The 22,563-nt window shown below is 49.6% G+C and overlaps 1 protein-coding gene across 2 annotated transcripts in view; it reads right to left on the minus strand.

Annotated features, from left to right (window-relative positions):
- pnpla7b (patatin-like phospholipase domain containing 7b) overlaps positions 1 to 22,563 on the minus strand; it is a 52,110-nt gene that overhangs the window by 22,512 nt on the left and 7,035 nt on the right. For both annotated transcript variants that reach the window (XM_039775998.1, XM_039775997.1), the window contains exons 4-14: positions 19,438 to 19,525; positions 19,201 to 19,283; positions 8,744 to 8,838; positions 8,511 to 8,651; positions 8,214 to 8,373; positions 8,051 to 8,131; positions 6,107 to 6,235; positions 5,936 to 6,016; positions 5,602 to 5,743; positions 5,438 to 5,521; positions 5,255 to 5,355 (exon numbers count right to left, since the gene is read on the minus strand). In XM_039775998.1, the coding sequence (XP_039631932.1) occupies positions 5,255 to 5,355; positions 5,438 to 5,521; positions 5,602 to 5,743; positions 5,936 to 6,016; positions 6,107 to 6,235; positions 8,051 to 8,131; positions 8,214 to 8,373; positions 8,511 to 8,651; positions 8,744 to 8,838; positions 19,201 to 19,283; positions 19,438 to 19,525 (1,185 nt within the window). The remainder of the gene's footprint in view (positions 1 to 5,254; positions 5,356 to 5,437; positions 5,522 to 5,601; positions 5,744 to 5,935; positions 6,017 to 6,106; positions 6,236 to 8,050; positions 8,132 to 8,213; positions 8,374 to 8,510; positions 8,652 to 8,743; positions 8,839 to 19,200; positions 19,284 to 19,437; positions 19,526 to 22,563) is intronic.

A 22,563-nucleotide genomic window follows, 5' to 3' on the forward strand; every position in this document is an offset into this window, starting at 1 on the left:
CGTTTCCATCGACAAGAATGACGTCACTTCCGTTTCTGGTGCCCAGAAAGGCATCGCTTCCGGTTTCCGGCCTCACATGACACCACTTCCGGTATCACCCTTTAAAGCCGCCACTAAATCAGTTCACCCTGAAACTCAACCTCTGCACATCAGTGCCAGTCTCAAAACCCTTTTTGCAGCCAGGGACAATATACGGGTGGCTGCCCCAACCCATTCCAGTACGCTGAGACTCATTCTTTCAAACTGGTGTAGTCGGCAGGATTGCCTCCTTCTGGAACCTGAAGTGATGTCTTTCTGGGAGCCGAAAACAGGAAGTGACGTTGTTGTTAAATGAGGTGGGTTTTCCCATATTTGGCCTGCAGACACAACTGAAGAAGGTTTAGCGCACCCCGCCACCCCCTGGCCTGGCAGATAATTACTCCTACTTGGTCCACTCAGCTCTCTCCTAATCGCACGTGTGGGACACTACATATTCCTTATTATTTTGTAGGAGCCAGAAAACACCAGTTTTTCAAAAGCCAAAGGTCAGACGTCTTAGGCAGCCTAAGAATGGGCCCCTCGCTTAAAAGAAGGTAATGTGGACTTTTGGGTTGTAAATCATGGTGGGAGAAAGAACAGCCATCATCAAACAGATAAGATGGACAGAGTGCAGCTAACAATTACTGCTGGAATTAATTTGAGGCAGGACTGGAGAAATGGAATGATGGAAGTCAGATGAGGAAGAATAATGGCCGACATGATAAGAATGGTAATGAAAGTAAAAGATGCCCACTGCTGCATTGTCCCATCTGAGTGGAGTCTGAATGTGCGCAGTACAATAAAGTCTGATTCTGCTGCCTGTCCCGAGTCTCCGAGTGCCTTCATTAGGGCTGAAGGGGCCTGCGCCACTCAGCTTTAACATTAGCCCGTTTAGCTAAAGGCTAAGGGGTCTCCTCATCTCATCCGGACTCCATGTCTTGGTAGTTTGGTTCCAGATTTCTACAACACTTTGTATGAAGGACAGCTTCCAGGCTTGAGTCCTAAACGCAGTTGCTCCTAGTGTCCACTGGTGTCCTCGAGTACGTGAGTCACCATTAAGTTTTGTGGTTGACGGGGTCAGTCTTTGTCAGGACCCCTCACCTCTGACCTTTACTGCCGTGGGTGGTCTTGACTTCCAACGGGACCACTCCGCCGTGTTAAGATGCTGACTCAGTGGAGGGGAGACCATTCAGCCCTAAATGCACTTCTCCTTCATTTCCAAGGTGTCCTCGAGTGTGTGATCTACTTTATCGATGTCTTTGTGGAGTCTGAAGACCCGGATGAGGCCCCCCCAACTCCTTGAGACTAAACAGGTTGAGTTGTCCAAGTCGGTCAGAGGAGGACACGTCATTAAGTCGCCGGACGCAGCTGACTGCTCTCCTCTACTTCATGTCAAGTGCTGCTAGGTGTTTGTTTGACACGAGTGCAGCCATACTGTAAGCCCCCAAAGCACACAGGGAAAATTCTTAAAGACTGGGAAGTAGCAAAAATGACCCTGGTTTATAGAAAGGGTGACCGGGCAGGTTGGGGTAACTCCAGACCAGCAAGCTTAACGTGCGTCACGTCAACAACAGGAGTGCTGGTGAGCAGCCGGTGTGGCTTCAGACGGGGAGGTGGAAGCAACAAAGTTAGAAAATCAGAGAGGAGCACATGACATTGTTCAGCTCGATTCTCCAAAGGCTTTTGAGAAGCTGCCACAGGAAAGGTTAGAACTCAAACTAAAAGAAGTGAGGATTGAGGCAGAGGCCTAACTGGTGTCACACACGTGTGCTTTGGGGGCAGCCAAAGGGTCAAAGTGAGCATGAAAATTAAAGGATAAGGGATTGGAACAAAGCGCTAACACCTTTCTCTCTCTTTTAACAGAACAACAGAAGATTAACCAGTCCTTTCCGCTTCAGTCCCACTTGGTACCATCTATACTGGCTCATTATAAAAACACCACTTCTGACCCACCTCTGACGACAACACTACTGGCCCACCTCTGACGACGACACTACTGGCCCACCTCTGATGACGACGTCACTACTGGCCCACCTCTGATGACGACGTCACTACTGGCCCACCTCTGATGACGTCACTACTGGCCCACCTCTGACGACGTCTCTTCTAGCCAGTCACGATGACGTCATACGAGGTGTGGCAGAAAAGTAACGAGACTGATTTTTTTATTTACCAAAGTTTTTCTTTTTTTCAAACATCAATGTTATCCCCTTCAAAGTAGTTCCCTTGGGCAGCTACACACCGATGGAGACGTTGTTCCCACTGTTGGTAGCAGCGCTGGAAGTCTTCAACCGGTATGGTCTTCAGCATGTCCGCTACACTCTTTTGGATGTTTTCTAAAGTCCCGAAATGACGTCCTTTGAGGACATTTTTCAGTTTAGGAAAAAGTCCCACGGACTGAGGTCAGGTGAATAAGGGGGCTGGGGGACCACAGGAATGCCTATTGAGGTCAGAAATTCTGTTATGGAGAGGGCAGTGTGACATGGGGCGTTGTCATGATGGAGCATCCATTTGTCTGCAATGTCTGGTCTCACGTGAATGACCCTTTTTCTGAGCCTTTCAAGGACGTCTTTATAAAAAACTTGGTTGACAGTTTGTCCTGGAGGAACAAATTCTTTGTGGACGATTCCCCTTTTGTCAAAAAAACAAATCAGCATTGATTTGATCTTCGATTTGCTCATTCGAGCTTTCTTTGGTCGAGGAGAGTTTGCAGTGTGCCACTCCTGACTTTGCCTCTTGGTCCATGATTCATCACCTGTGATCACACGACTAAAGAAATCTTGCTCATTAGCGATTCTGTCAAGAAGATCAAGACACTTGTTTTTTCGATTGTCCTTCTGCTCAATTGTGAGGTTTTTCAGCACCATTTTGGCACAGACCTTTCGCATGTGCAAATGTTCAGTCAAAATTTGATGAACGGTAAATCTGTTCAAATTTAATTGTTCACTCAACATTCTTAATGTTAAACGACGGTCTGATCTCACAAGAGTGTTCACACGTTCGATGTTTTCGTTGGTTTTCGAAGTTGAAGTCCTCCCTGAACGGTGTTCATCTTCAACGTGTTTTCTGCCTTCCAAAAATGATTTGTGCCAGCAAAAAACTTGAGCTCGGGATAAAGAATGTTCCCCATAGGCCTGTTTTAACTTTTCAAACGTCACACTTGCCGTTTAATGGCACAACGTTGCTCCAAATTCCGCTGTTCCATTTTGCGTGACGCACAACCAAAAACACAACTTCGCTAATAGCAGTCACAAAAATCACGTAGTTAACGGAAGGAGTTGAAACTCGCACTGAGCTATGGGGGTACTGATACACGGGCTCTGTCAAGGACAACAGCGCAGCCTTGCCAGATCGCTTAGTGTTGCCAGTCTCATTACTTTTCTGCCACACCTCGTATTCTGTCTGCCCTCAACTTCCTTCCTACCGCCATTATTTAAATAACCCAACTGCCCATCTTGTGTTGTCGAATGTTTCTGCAACCTCTGACCAATCTACAGTCTTTTCTGAATTCCTGAACACCGGACATTATACGGTGAAGCTTCCCCAAATGTTTTTCTTGATTTTTCGTCTGTTTATTGTGTCACGTTGGCTGCACACTGGAAACAAAGGACAACGGCGTAAGGACCATCAGAATTAGTGGTGTCTTGCAGAGGTTGCGGCTCTTTTTAATTTACATAAATGATAAGAATTTAATCGATGAGCGAGTTAAGACTGTAGAGGATACCACATGAGGTGGAAGGGCAGAGAGTCAGGAGGCAGCCGAGTCATCACAGATGGACAGACTTCAGTAGATTTATGAACAATGAAACGTACCGTTAAGTAAATGTAAAGCGTTACTCGTAGGAAGACTTGAATACGCAATGCGAGGTCTGAAACGTGAACGGGCCTGGGAGTCACGGTGGTCTGACCACTGAGAAGGCTACGAGAATGTGAGGCTATATGGAGCCCTGATGTGTGGAGTACAAGTCAGAGGAGGGTTAGGGTTAGGCGTTATGGTGAGGCCTCATCTGGAGTACTGGCTACAGTTTAGGTCTCCAGGCTACAAAAAGACAAAACAGCACTAGAGAAAGTCCAAAGAAGAGCAACAAGGCTAACTTGAGGACTGCACGGGACGAGCCGTGAGGAGAAATTAAAGAAGTCAAACCGTTTCAGTTTAAGAAATGAGACGACTGAAGTGTTGAAAATTACGAAGGGAATCAGTGCAGGAGATCTCAGCTGTTACTTTACAATAAGATCAACAAGAACTTGGCGACATGGTAGGAGTTCACGAATGTTAACACTTTGTAGAATGAAATAAGGGACACGAGGAGCAAGTGACCAAGTTGTCTGGTGGACAGAAGGAACTGACTTGATGTTATTTTGGAGAAATTACATGGCTAGGATGGTCGGGTTTACTTTCTCATCCAAATTTTTCTAAAGCTCTTTTCAGTTTGGGGAAGTGCAGCCTGGGGTGAGGCCTGTCTGGCAGGCCTGGTATGTTTCTGTGTGGTGTTTGTAAGCCCACTGCCCCATTTTGTGCTTCGTTGTGTTGGATATCACAACGCAATACAGACACCCGGAGCCAAAGCCACGTTACCTCTGGTGTTGGTTCACAAAATTTAGAGGGCAACGTTTGTGGAGCCCGGAAGTGGGGCCTGCTGCATCATACTCAAGTATGTAAATGACAAGTGCAGTGTAAGCATCTGAGAGGATTACAGCGCATTATATTCAGGTGATGTCAAAACCTGTGATGTCATCGGCCACTAAATCCAAAATATTAAACGTAGTGGGAAGTTCAAGGCGCGAGGACTGAGGACCTGGAGAAGACAATCAGGGATGGCCAGTAAATCACACTTATCAAAACTCAGCGTTAGCTCGGAATGGCTTGTACACGCGTGATGGGAAACAGAATCGCACAGATCACACAAGATGGGTAAGCCACGAGGAAAGAGAATAAGACGGCACAAACAAATTACTGATATTTTGTACGATGAGTTGCTCTCGTTGAAAGGGAGGATGAGTGAGGATGGCATGCTTGAGTGACTAGCAGTAATCAATCGCTTGAACTGCTTCTTGGCATAACAGGACGAGGCAAGCAGAGCTGTGATTCCCAAAATGTTCGATTTGTAATCATTTATCACATTACCCAACACTGCTTCTGGTGTCCTCACCTCTACTAACGAGTCTGGCGGCCATCAACCACAAAGACTTGAGCATGGCAGGCGGAAGTGTGCAGTCTGAAGACCAGCAGGCTTACCTTGTAAGTGACAGGACTCGGGGGCGCCTCCTCCTGGGTGACGTTCACTCTCGCACGCTCGTATGCCATGCCGAGGTCGGTCTTGCCATGACCTTGTGACACTAGTAAAATGGGAAAAAAAAGTGAGCTGACGGTGCACCTGGGTCAAGGGCAGCTTACACCAATCGGGGGAAACACAGTTACCTTCGGTATCTAATGGCACAGACTGGGAGCGGACTCTCCTAAAACTGGCCGAGGCAGACTCCACCAACAACTGCCTAACCGACTCTGCAAAATGCCAAAGACAGCAGCAGCGTAAGCTGACGTCACACCACGAGAGACTGCAATGCCCACCCATCGGAACTGACCTGCGTCACCAGATCCAGCCGGCCCGACCTCACACTCCTCCTCGTCTAGGGGTGCAGTGGATATGTGGCGCCGAGCACTGCGTCCAGGACTGCCACCTGCCATCACGCTGGACACTGAGACAAGAGGAATGGCCTGGCTCTCCTGAATGGGCACAATATATAGTACATTGTGCGTCAGAGAGACAGATTGGCATGGCTCTAAAGTGCCCCCACTCACACCAATAAAGACCCCCCGGGGTACTCCGAGGGAACACAAATGCTCCTGTCCCACCTGCGTGATGGAGCCTCCCTGCCCTCAAAACAGAAACGTTTCTTAGCAGACCCCACGTCTTACCGGGTTGAAAAGTTCCGTCGTGAGACCCAGGTAGTTGTGGAGAGCCAGGAAGGTGACGCGCTGAAGACGCACCATGATGATCTGCAGGTCACAATGAAGACAGAGGCCATCAGCACAAACCTGCCTGGCATTAAAGACACAGACAGCAGACGAGGATGCCGAGCGACGTACCTGAATGACACGGACCAGCGTCTCCGGGTACTTCTCAAAAATGGACTGGAAGGCGGTGGCTGGCAGCCGCAGGACGGTGGAGCACTCGGCTGCACGTGCGCTGACCGTCTTGTACGGAGCAGGGTAACCCTGTAAGAAACGAGGAGGCCAACTGAATCAGCAACCTTTGTTTAACATGGCGCACCATCACCAGAACAGACTGGCAGGATGAGCGACTGGCTCAGTGTGAGAGCCCGGCTCCTTGCTGTTAAAGATTTTCTGTAGTTTAATCATTTTTGTTATTGACGTTCAGGTCAAGTTTTCTATGTAATTCTAAATATTGGATCTGTTTTGTTGCTAATTCTTGTATTCGCTTTACAAAAATGAATCGCTGTATGTGTTGGATTCGCCATTTTGTTTTCTTTAACTGCACTGACTTTTTCTGGCCCTGTTGCTAGGATGCAACAGACGGCTGTCAGGGGGCGTGTCCCTGATGTTAGCCTGTATGACATCATCAGTGCGTCCGTATTTAAGCACGGGCCGCACTGGGACGCTTCTTTCAGGACTGAGGATTTGTCCCCAAGAGTTTGCCGTGTTATACTTTGAATAATTTCCCGAAGGTTGCCGGTTCGAATCCCCATCACTGCCAAAAGAGATCCTACTCTGTTGGGCCCTTGAGCAAGGCCCTTAACCTTCAATTGCTCCAGAGGCTCTCGCTGTACAATGGCTAACCCTGCGCTCTGACCCCAAGGAGTATCAAATCATTTCCTTCGGGATTAATAAAGTATAATCATTTGTGCCACCACTTAAGGCTTTGGTTTAACTTCTGGGTTTGGCCTGCACAGACCTTTCATCAAACCACCCATCTAGTGATGTGTCCATTGTTGGGTTATCAAAGAATCAAATTTTAACATTTGAATTGAATTTAGAAACTCAGTCTTGATTTTCTTTATTTCCGTGACGAACCCGGCATTGATCACGTGACACACAAGTATGGCGTCATACGCACTTTCAAGTTACCCCTCGGGCTTTGTAGTGCTAGTGGGCTTTGACTCAAGGCGGCCCCAGCGATACGTTTGGCTTCCCAGCTTTGAGCTTCAACTTTTGACTTTGTTTCGGCTGCTTGATTTCGTGTCGCCGCCTGGTATATCGACCCTCACCTTCTACGTACTCTCATCATCTCGCACGCAATAATAATAATCGTCGACCCTCTCGTGTGTCGTAACAGAGACGAGTCCTACAGCTTTAAATCTGTGCAGCAGCGAGTGCCAGGGATTTGGCGTCTGGCCTCACGACTGTCCTGGTGAGGGCCACCTGAGCTCGTCCTATGAGACGATGATTTTGCCCGAGGAGACAAGTCCCCTACTTTAAGACAAATCATTAACCTTAGGCTCACTGTGCGTTTAATTTCGCCGAACGAGGAGACGGCCCGGCGCTGCTCCCCTTCTGTTTAAATATTCAGGTTGCTGTCACTCGCTCGTCCCTTTGTCCTGCGCTGTTGCACAGCAGTCACCTTGCTCAGTGCAGGCTTTGCCTCAGGAGAGCAGGACGAGATTAAAGACGGTGGCGCGTGTCCCCAGAGGAGACGCATCAGAGCGTCACTGCTCTCCCTTTTTTTTTTTACTCATGAGCCTCTGCAGCCTCCCCTCGGCCCCCCTGGAGTCCAATGGCGCAGTGACGCGTCCGTCCCCAGGTGTTGGAGGAATACAAGTACACAATTAAAGTAGAGGCACCTGAGCTGTCAGGAGCGCTTCCTGAAGCCTGTGACCCACTTTCTAGAATCTCGAGGTTGGCCACCTGACTCTCCATCATCTCAGGCAGATAACGGCAGGCAGGGGGGGCCGGGACTACGGTGCCACCATTCGTCTCAGTGTGCCTGCAGGACGGCGTTGTCCCATCCATAATCCGCACACAGAATATTTATGGTCGCCCTCAAAAAGAAATTCAAGTTCTGGTGGTCCTTACCGTGATGATGTCCAGAATGCTGAGCAGGCTGTGGACGCTGTCCCCCGGCAGCACATCCTTCACCACGGGCTCCGTCCCATCCTGCCGGACACAAACCAGGAGTACATAAGCGTGGGTTTGCTCGTGATCCGCATATCCCAGCAGCCCTTGCGTCACTACTTACATTGTCCTGAATGCACAGCTCCAGCCGGCCCTCCTGCACCACGTAGATGCTGTCGTCCGCGTCGCCAGGTCTGAACACAACCTCTCCCTCCTGGAGGCGCACAAACACCATGTGCTTGCAGAGTTCCAGGAAAAGCGGCTTTTCAAAATGTCCCAGGACCCTGCGGAGAAGGTCGCACACCGTGGGTAGGGGGGGTCAGTACAGGACCCCAGTCTGAAGGCCTGGCATCATCGATGTCGAGCTTGTCATCACCATTCCCCCCTACCACTGTTCTGCCATTTCATGCCCATCTCTTACCTCACGTTCTTCAGCATGTACAGCACCTCGGAGGGCAGGTGGGAGTTCTTCACGTCAAACTCCGTCAAGTCGGCCTCCAGCAGCGACGGGGGCGGCTCTTTAGGCTGGAGGGTTGGAGGCTCGCGGCGAATTCTTAAAATCCTGACAAAGACACAATGACATATCACACATAAGCGTGCGGCCAGAGCCCACGTGGCAGTCAGCTTTGAGGAACGGGCACACAAACCACCCACCTGCCAGCCAGGGACAACATCTTGAGCCGCTTCCTGCTCCTCTGTCGGGGCGCGCTGTTGCCACTGGTGCCTGAGGTGGCCGACAAGGTCTGCACCTGAACAAAAGAGAAAACCAGATGTGAAGCGGCCATTGGGGTCTGACACATGTTTAATTTAGGGGGACACTGTCCAAAACACACGTTTAATGTACGTCATAGACCTGTGCGTAAATATCAGATGCTATTACAGAATCGGGGTGGGCATTAGAATAACCGGCTATGGAGGAGAAGGGCATACACAAGGAGGCGCTACGCAGTAACATTTTCTCTTTTTCTCTTCCCTCTGCAGAAAGGAACATTGACACAATTCCACCGATGAAGTCACTCCTGGGTTCTGCCCACCTCTTCCTCCCAGAATGCCTCAGAACCAGCAATGACGCCATCTTGGACAGCCTGTTTAGAATACTAAACGTGACTCAACACTTAACATGGAAGTTGTTTGTGTCTGATAACACATGAGGTTGGCCTTCGCGGTGCCCCAAAACACTTTCTCTGTGCTTTGTCTCTTTATAGTACGCAAACACGTTACGTGACACCAGTATAGTCTGTGTGAAAAAGTAATGCCCCCCTTAGTTTCTCACTCCAACACATGACCAAGGTTCACTGATTATTCAACTACCCAGACTGAACACAGCCAGCCCCTGTCACCATATGCTGGACCCCCAACATGAAAGCCACATGGTCACCATAAGGCTGGTAGAAGAACAACAGGCGTCGATCAATGACATTCATCAAGAGGAGAGGAAAAAAGAGGAAAAAGGAAAGAAAAGGTGACAAAGCCATCTGCAAAGCTCAGAGACTCCATCACTACCTCCAATTGGAGAACATGTGGGACAGAGGGGGGCATCTTCAGATGAAAGGGAACTTGTCCAAACGACCCCAAGGACACAGCGGCGATTCATTCAAAAAGTCACAGAGGACCTTAGGAGAACATCCACAGAATGGCAGGCTACGGTCAACGTTCACGACTCCATGATAAGAAAGAGACGGAAGAAAATGGGATTCATAGTGGAAACCCCTGCTATCCAAGAACAAAGAAACTCCTGGATGATCCCCAAGCCTTCTGGAACAACGAGAGACGAGTCACTAGGAGAACACTCTGGACAACACAAGGCCGCTACGCTGGGTGGTCAACAGTAGGAACATCAAGTCTACAATAAGACATGGAGGGTCTGGAAGCTCTGAAGACTTGCCGCTCTTGAGAAAGCCATAAATGATGCACTTTCTGTGAATATTCTTATGGAGAATGTCCCCTCACCTGTCTGTGACCCTCAGCATCACCGGGCTATGACAAGGAGGCAAATTACAAGTCAAAGTTCTGACCTGAACCCAGCGGACAGGACCCTAAATGAGCAGCTGGCGCCCACAAACCTACCGATGGGCAGACCTAAGATATCAAATGATGGGTAATAACTGGGAGATGAAGTGCTGAAGCTCGGGGCTGAGGCCATCGGGGGGCAATTCTTTTCCACAGCACTGCACAGTTTTTTAGGACCCCTCACTGAATCTGATGTTAGTCTGCGTCTGAATGTGTAGGGGGGCTCCTCATAGGGGGCCTCTCTTTGGTCTTTTCAAGCTCAGACCTCCAGTATCAGCCTGGCCGCCTGTTCTTAACGTGGATATTCACTTCTATCGTTAACAGACAGGCGGGGCCCTTGCCTGGTCGGGATGCCTCCACACTGGGAGGACCGGGGGAGCAAGTGTGGCCAGAGCGCTAGATGGCAGCTCCCTGGGTTGCAGCGGTGCCTGGGACTCCCGCAGGGCTCCATGGGAGTTGGAGTTTTGGTCAGTGGGCCCCATTGGCTCATGGGTATTTCTTCTGCCACACCCAGAAGTGCTGCCGTTAGTAGGTCATTGGACACCTGGAGCACATCTGGGTGCCTTATACAAGGGGTCAGCAGACACAATCGGTGAGGCAGAGTCAGGAGGAGGAAGACGAAGCTTGACTGGGAGAAGTAGAGGAGAGAAAAGAGAGAGGGAGAGAGAGCAAGAGAAGAAGAAGAAGAAAAGAGAAGAGAAGAGTTGTGCCTTGTGCTAAATCGTGCTGGTGGGACAGTGTAATACTTGTGGGAAACGGGGAAGGCGAAAAAGAACGGTAAAGTCCTATGTGCTGGTATTTATGCCTCTTGTGTCTGTCTGTGTCGGGCACACTCCCTGTTGGTGCCACACACACCAATTTGTAACGATACCCATCCACCTTTCAAGCCTGCTTATCCAGAGCAGGATCACAGAGCAGCTGGAGCCGATCCCAGCAAGCAGAAGGCCCAAGGCAGGAACAACCCTTGGACAGTCCATCAGTGGGTGACACACACTGGGGTCAAACCTGCATGTCACTGGACTGTGGCAGGGGAGCCCACACAGACAAAGGAAACAACATGCAGTCTCCTTACTGGGAGACACCAGCGCAACCACGGTGCCACCATGCCAGTGTTCTGATCTGGCACTGAACGTGCTGGGGCATGGCATGGCATGGCCCGGACCAGTTGGCAGATGTTTGAAATCTACTCCAATTGTAGGTGATCGACATTCTATAGTCAATCTTTCACAGTCCCCGTCCCATCCTTGCAGGCATCTGGAACCTTCTTTCTGAAGGCCTCACTGACCTCTTTCGATCTCAGCATGGAGGTAACACACACTCCGGCAACAAAGGGCAAACCGAACTCTGCGTCCAAGGTTTAAATAAGAGACAAAGTTCTAATCATCTGCACCCGAGGCGTTTGTGATAAACGTAGGGGTGCACTTACTTTTCCACACGTCTTTTTCAATTATACGATGGCCTACACATGACACATAACCGTGACCTGATTTTTGTTACATCACATCAGCTTTATCTGAAGACGTTGTCTAAATGAGGATCAAATCTTGAGGTGTACTTACTTTTTCACACGACTGCACGATTCTGTTTATTCTCAGCAGCTTCAATCTTTGAATATTGACAGGCGTCACCTGCTGGGGGGCTGCTGCCCCAGTAAACAGACATTCTGGTCCAACACCAGTGAGACCGCTGGCCAGACGATCATCAACGAGAGTCACGGCAGACTCGCATGCAGGTGACGGTAGGGTGACCCACTCACAGAGTGCGGAGGGGGCGTGAGGCGGTGGGGTGCACTGATGGCACATGCCTGGACCCCTAATCAGGACCCCTGACCATTCCATTTCTGTACGGCTAGGAGGGTACTAGAGGAGGGTACTAGGGGCGGCTCGACACGCTGGCCTGCTTGTACTCGTGCTGTTCGTTCAGAGGTGACCCCGCCGCGCGGGCAGTCAGGGAGATTTGAGGAATGGCTGCCACTTCTCTTTCCCTTCTTGTGCCGAGCAGACAGATTGCAGTGCCAGAAGCTGCCTGATCCCGTGGGGAAGCACGAGACATTCGGCAAAGGAGCCGGCTGTTCTACTTTAGCAAGACGTTGAGTAATGAGCTGCTAGGTGCAAAACCAACTTTCAGCACTTTATCAAAATGCAGTGCCACCGCCGCCGCCTCGGGGGTCTCTGGAAATGAGGCCAAAGTCAAAGACGCCGATGAGGCAGGGGGGCCGCCTGCTGGCTGCTGAAGGCATAGGATGTGAAGACATCTAAAAACGAGGGGCTCCTCGGATAGGACTGAGCAGTAACTTCACACACTTTAGGAGACGCACCCCCTCATGCACTCCTGGACACTCTCATCCAGTCACACACACACACACACACACACACACACACACACACACAGAGTCAGTCGGCTCAGACCTGACACAAGACAAGCAACCATCAGGCACACGTTGCACTGAACTCACTCTGGTGTTGTCATTTCTGTCATCTCAGTTTCTAACCCACTTAATCCAGACTGGGCCCATGAGGGGGTGCCAGCACCTATCCCGGGTAGCATAGGGTGCAAGGCAGGAACAAACCCTGGACAGGGCGCCCCACACACACACACACACGCACACACCACACTAGGGCCAGACCTGGAAGGTGGGCCCTGGTCTCCTTACTTGTGAGGGTGCTGGGCTACCACAGTGCCACCCTCATTTCAACTGATCAGGCCTGGCAGCAACATTCACAATTCACACTGCAAGCGAGCAGTTAACATGAGTTCAGCGGCATAAATAATCTGAAGCAGAGGATTGTCACTTGAATGACGAAAGGACCGGAAAGTCCTTCCCTTATGATGCCATCATTCTGAAATGCTCCGCCGATCGGCAATGATGCGGTCGCCATCAAAACGGAGGCAAACGTGAGACGCCACTGCCTTTAGGAACCCGGCGCTGTCACGGGATCTCAGCCGCCACAGGGACGCCGGGCCCTTGAAGGCAGACGATGATCGATGAAGTGTTTTACTTTAAACTGCAGCTCAGCCATTCAGTTGTTACACGTGGGCACTAAAATACAAGATGGGAGACCACCGTCCTACAGAAAGAGGATTTAGGGGCTTTATGTGGTTTAAAAAAAAAAAAAGAATGTGTAACGGAGCATCAAATGAGTGACATTCAGGACAGAAGGTGATAAACACTTCATATGTCAAAGAGTCCACAAATTAAATGTAATCGGGGATGGCGTTTTGGGGGCACGTTTTACTTTACTGGTAAGAAGAGTCGTGTTTTGATGTTATAATGGAGGACAGCACTGGAGAGCCTTGTTGGTCTGAATGTCCACTCCTCATCTGCACTGCTCTAACGTTCTAAGCCCCAAAGACCCCCGAGCCTTTAGGAGGTAGTATTAAGTACCGACTTAGAATGTGAAATGTAGAACAGGGCCTTGTTATGACTTGGCACAGACACCACGAGGGCCGTAAACCGCGTCACGGGCAGAGACAGGTGGCACCTGAACAAAGCAGCTGGAGGACGGGTGGCACCTGAGCGCCTTCACTGGCCAGCAGACGTATTCTATTGGTCATCGGAATGGACTTGTAGCTGAAATAGAATTGCATGACCCAAGGGGGGCTGCCTGCACCTGTAGGTCGACAGCAGGAGTCCCCAACTCCAGACCCGGAGGGCCGCAGTGGCTGCAGGTTTTCATTCTAACCCTTCTCTTAATTAGTGACCTGCTGGTGCTGCTAATTAACTTCTTATCCTCCTGCTATAGACGTGTGATCACCGCGGACTGTGGCACCTCATCACAGCACCAGCTCAGAGGACTCACAACTGGCCCGTCTCCGTAACTGTGGATTGCTTGATGGCTTTTAAATCAGCTTTCATGGCGAGTCAGAGGCTGTCCCTGGCACTGTGGCATTTGTTTATTGCGGAGCACCAGCTAGTTTTCAAGATCGGATCAGACAGAGCGGTAAAAGCAGGAGCGCGTCTGGAGACTCATGAAGGAGACAAGGGCACAATGCAATTAAAGTGCGACCCGGACTGGGAATGGCGGACTGAGGGTGTCCACATTAGCGCCAAGGAGCGGCCGCAGCACCCTGCTGATGTTCATTTTGAAACTCGCCAAAAGACAGAGAAGTCGTTCTGAAGCAACGTCTAACGGTACGTGCGGACACAACAAGCTGGACCACTCAAATGTGAACAGCTGGACGGGTCAGACCTACAGCCGTCCCCCAGTAGCCAAGCCAGAGATTCTTATGTGCGTTTAGGGGGTCCGTGTTTGTTTAATTAATTATATATCAGTTATATACTGTAATTCCTGCGGTGGGCTGACGCCCTGCCTGAGATTTCTTCCTGCCTTGCGCTCTGTGTTGGCCAGAATTGGCTCCAGCAGACCCCCATGACCCTGTGTTAGGATATAACAGGTGGGATATTGGATGGTTATACATTTCTCTTTCTCTCTCAAGCTTCTGTAATTTCCACTTGGGGACAAATAAAGTGTCAATCAATCAATCAATCTGGGCAAAGTGGTGGCACTGAGGCTACAACACCAGTGAGCTGCAAAAAGAAGATAACTCGAACTTAGCGCTCCTACCGAGACAGGGATTATCCAAGTGGGACGTGACGGGCACAAGCAGAAGCACAAGATGCTGTGCCAGTGCCAGCCATCGTAAGATTAGGCCCCTGAGCGAGACCCTTAACCTGCAATTATGATGTTAATCGGCACCCAGCCCTGTAAGCAGGTCCTCAGGCGCTGGTGGCAGGACTGGCACTCCAGCCACAGGCAAATAAGCCTCACACTGCCCCATTATGGTGCTGAGGTGTCACCTGCCTCATTCGGGTCCCAATTCAGGTGGCTTGTCATGCAGTGGGTGTGGCTCAGGCTCCCCAGCCTCCTCCTCCTCCTAACTGTCTGAGCACCAATCAGCACTCACTGATGTGGCGGTACTACAGCAGGGACTTGTGGGTATTTTATCAGAGCGGGCTTGAGATGCTCACTGATGAAGGAAGTGATTGAATCTGTGGAACCGACACCTCTGTCAGCTTTGGGTGGGCCACATGTTGTGTTCAGGTCTTGGCAGAGGTGTAGGATGGTGTTTCAGTCACGCTGACGGGACACCCTTAACCACTGGGGGTTTCTTCCATTTTTTTCCCTACTAGGGTTTTTTTTAGGGAGTTTTTCCCCGTTTTCTTAGAGAGTCAAAGCTGGGGGGCTGTCAAGAGGAAGGGCCTGTTGAAGCCCATTGTGACACTCTTTTGTGTGAATTTGGGCTGCACAAAAATAAATTGTATTGTATTGATGAAGCGACAGCCAGCACAGACGTGGCCGGACTGTGTGTTTACAGAGGGTACAGAAAAGAATCCCCCTTGAAATATTCCCATTTGTTTTGCTTTACAGCCTTAAATGAAGACACACAAACTGATATTTCTTCCCAGCTTTACTTCCTCAATGCCACCACTAACATCGTGAAAGACATCACAGCTACAGATCAGAAAAATGAGAAAACATCAAAAAGAAGAAATAATAAAGGACCCCACTCCCCCAAACTCAATCAGGTGTCAGTGCCCACCATTTCCATTGCGGTTACTGGCTCAGTTGTAATGAGTGTGATTAAGCTGATCCTGGTCCATTCATTCCCTTCCCTGGTAGTGCCACTGACAGCAAACACCTGACTATGGGTGGCAGGTCACTTTCAGAAGATCTCAGGGGTAGAGTGGTGGACGGACAGAAGGCAGGAGATGGAGACAAAAACAACTCAAAGGCTTTATCAATCCCAAGGAGCTCAGTAAAGTCCAACATAAAGAAGTGTTTGGGGCTACTAGGACCCTCCACACTGGATGGAAGAGCAAGGAGGAAACTGGGAAGAGAGGCCAATGGCCACTGTGAAGGAGTTACAGGATTTGATGGCAAAGAGCGGTCATTAATGGTGCACACGTGACAACAATTTGACAAGCGCTCCACCATTGTGCCTTCTTCGGGAGGGTCGCACTACTCAAGAAAGGCCACATGAAGGCTCGTTTGAGCCTTGAAGATTCTGATGCCAAGTGGATGAAAAAGGTCTGATGGTCAGATGAGCCCAAAATCAAACTATTTTGACTTAACACCAAACGGTACACCAATGTAGCTCACCATCCACAACACGCCACACTGACAGTAAAGCATGGAGGGGGCAGCATCCTGTTTGTGGGGCTGGGGCTCTCATTAGGGGAGAAGGAACAATGGATGAGGCAAAATACCATCAAATTCTGGAGGAAAACCTGCTACCCTCTGCCAGAAAGGTGAAGACGGGCAGAATGTTCACCTTTCAACACGCCAACGACCCAAAACTGAGCAAACAATGGCCGAATGTCCTGATGTGGCCAGTCAGAGCCCAGAGCTAAATCTGTGGAAAGATCTGAAGATAGCAGACCACCAACACTCAGCATCCAATGTGACCGAACTTGAAGAGTTAAACTGTAAAGAAGAGTGGGGGGCAAAAATTGAGTGGGCTCAGTCTGGGTGTGTAAAGCTGATAGAGAAGACTCATGGCTGTCATTAAAGCAAAAGGGGGTCAACAAAATGACAGTGACATTGGGGGTCCTTTATTAATCTCAGTAGGTCTTGTTTTGATGTTTTATCACTTTTCTGAACTGTAGCTGTGATGTCTTTCACTTGGATGTTAGCGGTGGCATTGAGGAAGTAAAGCTGGGAAGAAATATTAAGTTTGTGTGTCTTCATTTAAGGCTGGAAAGCAAAACAAATGGGAATATTTCAAAGGGGGGGGATTCTTTACTCTGTGGTGGGCTGGCACCCTGCCCAGGGTTTGTTTCCTGCCATGTGCCCTGTGTTGGCTGGGATTGGCTCCAGCAGACCCCCGTGACCCTGTAGTTGGGATATAGCAGGTTGGATAATGGATGGATTTTTTTCTATCCCACTGTAGGTATTGTGTATTTTGATGGAAACGAATTCGGAGAGCAACATCAAACCTCGTGTTGGGGGAATTGGTACCCAAGCACCTGCCCCTTTCTGAAAACAATCTAGCCATTGTGGGGGCAAACCTAGTCAGCCTGGTGCCAGTCTCAAGCCTTGATAAACAGATAAGGTTAGTGCCAGCGAGGGCACCTGGCTGTTAAACGTTAGCTAAACTCCTAATGGTGGACTCGGTCCAATCAGCTTGGGTGTAGGATGAGCTCTGTGGAGAAGGCCCATCAAGCACACAGAAATGGGAGAAGATGAGGAGGAAGAAGAACAAGAAGTGACCCTCTCTGAAAACACCTTTTCACTTTGGTATTCTGTGTTACTGAGTGTAAACCGATGGGCAGAACGAGCAAATTCACCCATTTTGAAATGACATCTACAACACGATGACGTGCACAGAGACTGGCGGGGGTCTCAATGCTTCGTAAATCCAAAATATTTGAAAAACAAAATAAATAAAAGTGAAGGCTGGAGAAACACCCATCTGTTCTGAGGGTGCTCTCTGGTGCTCGGGTGTTGTGCCACGTTAGCCATTATGGATGCAAAGAGAAGTCAAGCAAAACGACACCTCAAAAAGATTACAAAATGGAAGCTAAGAGGCAACTTGGGCCCCTTCGTCAGGCAAAGACTGAGTTTATGTGGACACCGGGAGAGACACAGCACTGGAAAACCTTTAAGGGAGACATCTGAGATGTAAAATAATAAGAGACAACGACGTACGGTCTACAGAAGAGAAGAGAAAATCATCAGCTTTAGAGAAGGAGTTGGAGAGCAGAGAGGCCCGGGCAGATCTGTGGACGATGAAGATTAATGTCAGTGCAACGGTGATGGACAGGCTGACAGACGAGATCAGACACGAGTCCCCGTGGACTGTGATGTCTGCTGATGGCATTGTGATCTGCAGGTTGAGGAGACCCTGGAGAGGTGGAGATACGAGAGGAGAGGAGTGAAGGTCAGTAGGACCACCAAGACAGAATCCATGTGTGTGAATGAGAGGAAGGACAGTGGAATGGTGAGGATGGAGGGAGTTGAGTTGGCAAAGGTGGATGAGCTTAAATACTTGGGATCAACAGTACAGAGTAACGGGGAGTGAAGAAGAGAGTGCAGACAGGGTGGAGTGGGAGAGGAAGAGTGATTGGTGACAGACGGGTATCAGCGAGAGTGACAGGGAAGGTCTACAGGATGGTAGTGAGACCAGCTGTGTTATATGGGCTGGAGACGGTGGCACAGGAGCCAGAGCTGGAGGTGCCAGAGTTAAAGATGCTAAGATTGGCATTGAGTGTTCGGACAGGATTAGACTTGGGGACATTAGAGGGTCAGCTCAAGTGAGACAGTTCGGAGACAAAGTCAGAGAGGCGAGATGGCGTTGGTTTGGACATGTGCAGAGGAGAGATGAGGGGTATACTGGGAGAAGGATGTTAAGGATAGAGCTGCCAAGAGGAAGAGGAAGGCCTAAGAGAAGGTTTATGGATGTGCTGAGGTGATGGGTGTGACGAGGACATGATCTGCTGTGGCGACCCCTAACGGGAGTAGCCGAAAGAAGAAGAAGAAGACATTTAATGTCAGTAAATGTAAAGAACTAACCATAGGAAGTCAAAATGTTAGGTATGAATACAAACAATGGGAGGTCAGGAAATCGAGTCGAAGTGTTCAGACGCCATGAAGAAGGCTAACAGACTGTCAGGTTATATAGTGCCTTGACATGTGCAGTTCAAGTCACAGGAGGGTCTGCTCAGGCTTTATAACACGCTGGTGAGGCCTCTGCTGGAGTCCTGGGTGCAGTTTGGGTCTCCATAAAGACACAGCAGCACCAGAGAAGGAAACATTAAAAGAGCTGAGTCTTAAGGAGATGAAGAGGAGACCTGACTGAAGTGTTTAACATGATGAAGGGCATCAGTCCAGTGGATCGAGACGGTGACTTTAAAAAGAGTTCATCAAGAACACGTTGGGGGGACACGGCTGGAAATTCCACCCAAGCATTAGGAAGTTTTTCTTTACACAAAGAACGACAGACACTTGGAACAAGCGACCAAGTAGTGTGGTGGACAAGAGGACTTGAGTGACTTTCAAAACTCGACTTGATGTTATTTTAGAAGAATTAGGTGGGTAGGACTGGCGAGCTCTGTTGGGCCGAATGGCCCGCTCTCGTCCAGAGTGTTAGAAATGTCTTACCTTCCTCATGATCTTCCTGCCGTAGAAGAGCACTTTGTCCCTCTTTCGAAAGCGATAGCGGGGCACCCCAGGCTGCAGCTCCTCTGCAATATCAAGAACACCCAGCAGGCCCGTCATCACTTTGACCAAAGCTGCAACTTAAAGGCGGTAAGACGCCAGACTGGAAAGTGAAAGGAGGCCTCGGCCTCCTCCTCCTCCTCCTCCTCCAGGGATGATTTCAACATAAAATCCACTTACTTGGCTGCATGAACCTCCGGTAGATGAAGAACACGGCCACGCCAACCAGTAAAATGGCCGCCACAGCGCCGATTGCAACACCTGTGAGCTGCAAAAAAAGCAAAGAGCCGGCGTTATTTAATTGGGACAAAAAGGAGAAGCACAAGAGGTGATGGTGGGTGCTGCTTGCCCCTTTAAACTGCCCTGAGCTGAAACACAAAGCACCGCGCCATCGGGCAGCCGCCACACGTGTAACACAAAGACGTCGTCTGCATTCACGCCTCACTTGTGCGATTGCAGTTTTGTGCATAATCGTGTGTGCCGTGGCCATCCACGAAAAAAGAGAACATGGATGACAGGGAGGGAGACGGGGGGTCTAAGGCTCCAGCTCCCATCTAAACATAAGAAACATGAAGTTGGCGGACAGGAGACTCGAGTTTGGCTCCCTTGGATGGCATGGAGACACCAATACCTGGGGGTCACCACACTAAAGGGGTGGCACTGGAAAGAGCGACAGCCGGTCATGATGGGAGTTTTTTCTTTCAAGGAATTCCTGACATTTTTTTTTTTTGCACATCTAATTGGCTGAAGGGCAGCACGGTGGCACAGTGGGTAGTGCTGCTGCCTCACAGTATGGAGACCTGGATTTGCTTTCCGGGTCCTCCCCGTGTCTGCGTGAGTTTCCTCCCACAGTCCAAAGACATACAGGTAAGGTGCATTGGCGATTCTAAATTGGCCCGTGTGTGTGTGTGCCCTGCAGTGGGCTGGCGCCCTGCCCGGGGTCTGTTTCCTGCCTTGCTTCCTGTGTTGGCTGGGAATGACTCCAGCAGACCCCCCATGACCCTGTGGTTAAGAAATAGCGGGTTGGATAATGACTGACTGACTGACTAACTGGCTGAAGAGAAGAATCCGAATACGACGTCTGCTTCCCTTTAAAAGTTTAAATATTTTTGCTTCTTGCCGTGACGCTGTTATCGTTTTGTTACAAGCATTGGCGCTTGTGCGTCGCCGTGTTTCCATGAAGATCTTACCCAGAAACACGCAGCCGTGTGCCACTTCCAATGTCATTTAAAGTGATGGCATCAAGTTCAGCCTGTCTGCTTACAGGTCATGCAAGCTACTTGGTGTGACGGCGAGAGAACTTTTTATTTTACTTTAAATCTATCGTTTCTGCTGTCGGTGTCTCTGTCTGTTCGCTTGCTATGTCTCCGTCACTCCAACAGATGGCGCTTCACAAACATTTTCAGTGATAAAATGCACTGCATGTCACTCCAACAGATGGCGCTTCACAAACATTAACACTTCTTTCCAAATCCCATAATAAATGGCACATAACAGAGTGATCTGCACTGCACTTATCATTCCAACAGATGGCGTATAAATAAATAAACCTTTGTAGTAATGTATTTTAATGCTACAAATGTTTGTGATGTACGATCTGTTGGAATGACTACTGTAGCACATGCATTACAAAATGCACTCTAACAGATGGTGCCCTGCTCGTGTTAATGCGGAGGTCTACAATATGTGGATTACGTCGCTTTGCACCTTTTATTTCCCTTTTGAGCGACTTACTGGGCTGTTGGTCGTGGGTCCTGACTGGATTCACAATATTACATTTGGTTTAATGAATGCCAACTCACTGCACGAAGGGGGTCATCTCCGCTGTGACAACATCCCCTTCACTCCCTGGGCACTGATTGGCCCAGATAAGCAAGTATTGTGAATTTGCCCGCTTGCCCCCTCGGCCAGGCTGCACGACTGCCGTTTGAGTTTCTCTTCCCCCCCATTCCCAAGTCAGTATCAGTGACTGGCGTTTTGTGCCAGGTCAGTTGTGGGTGGGCAGCAGTTTTAAGGCCTCACCACAGATGGCATTCTCAAGAGAGTGGCCACTCGAGGACTTTCATCTCCTTCACGTTAAGGCTCTCCATTGTTGCTGTGGCTGATGGTTCTGTTAAGAGACGGAGCCCCCCAGGTGACACTTTCTGCAGTTTTAAATTTCGGTCTCTCTGTGTAACATTCATCTTCCTGTCACTGCCACCACATGGCACTGGCACAGTGCGGACGGTGTCCCCAGTCTGTAACATTTACGCCACACACACTGCTGAGTGTTCACGCCAGAAAGTGCCACTTGAGGCCACATCTGCGCAGGATCCTCCAAGTGACGCTTTGCTAATTCTGAGGCGTGCCACTGAGCAGAGGTGGCCCGAGTGTGACAAAGGCGCACTTTGGAGTTTTCCTGTTTTAGCAAACTGTTAAGAAGGTTCCAGTTTGTTTCGTTTGATGTGGCAGGATGTGCACCGGTGGGCAGATCGGCTGGAAAAAAAAACCTCACTTTTAAGGAATGCTTTGCATAAAAATGATTTCCCTTTTCTGTGACTGAGAAGAGGCGTCTGAGGAGGCCGATGCCGGACCACAGCAGGCAATTTCAAAAAACAGCCAGGAAAAGAAAATGTCACAGTACTCGTGTCACATAAGCCACACATCAAGTCACCCAGTTGTGTGCACACAACGTACAAAACACTGTGGCGCTGGCCAGGCTACCCGTCTGAGTCATCAAGGCAGACCTCGGCATTCACGTTGCAGTGCAGTGTGCCCGTCTTGATGCCGCATCTCTTTTACATACCACCTGGTAAGGTTTGTGAGGCGCCATCTGTTGGAGAGCAGACACACGGTGTAGCCAGCCTTTAAAGTGGGTCACTATGGTCTGTTACGTTTATTTCATTGTACCTGATTGTATTCATATGAACAGAAGCCAGCAGACAGAAAAAAGACACGCGACGCTCCCATAACGCACGAGGTAGGCGGACGGGCAGAGGGGGAGACGGATTCACTAGGCTCAGCAATACGACAAGAAGATAAGCAACAAGGCAGGATATTCAGGAGAAGTAGGGATGTGCGGGCGTTCAGTGAAAGGGGCGCTTTGGTTTTCTGTGACTGACCAACCAGCAAACCAGAATGTGCCCACATTTAGAGCTGGCACGATCTTCTTTGAGACCCCTGCACTCTAGAAAATGTACAAAAGCTCACCTAACAACGGATGGAAGACTTTGCTCCTCCCTGTGCCCAGGACCACCAAAATGCTTTCCCACACTCCGTCTCGAAGTTGGACAAGCGCAGGAAACCCAGAGTGCATCAGGCTTTGGC

This window comes from Polypterus senegalus, chromosome 13 (genome assembly GCF_016835505.1).
Source record: "Polypterus senegalus isolate Bchr_013 chromosome 13, ASM1683550v1, whole genome shotgun sequence".
Lineage (NCBI taxonomy): Eukaryota > Metazoa > Chordata > Cladistia > Polypteriformes > Polypteridae > Polypterus > Polypterus senegalus.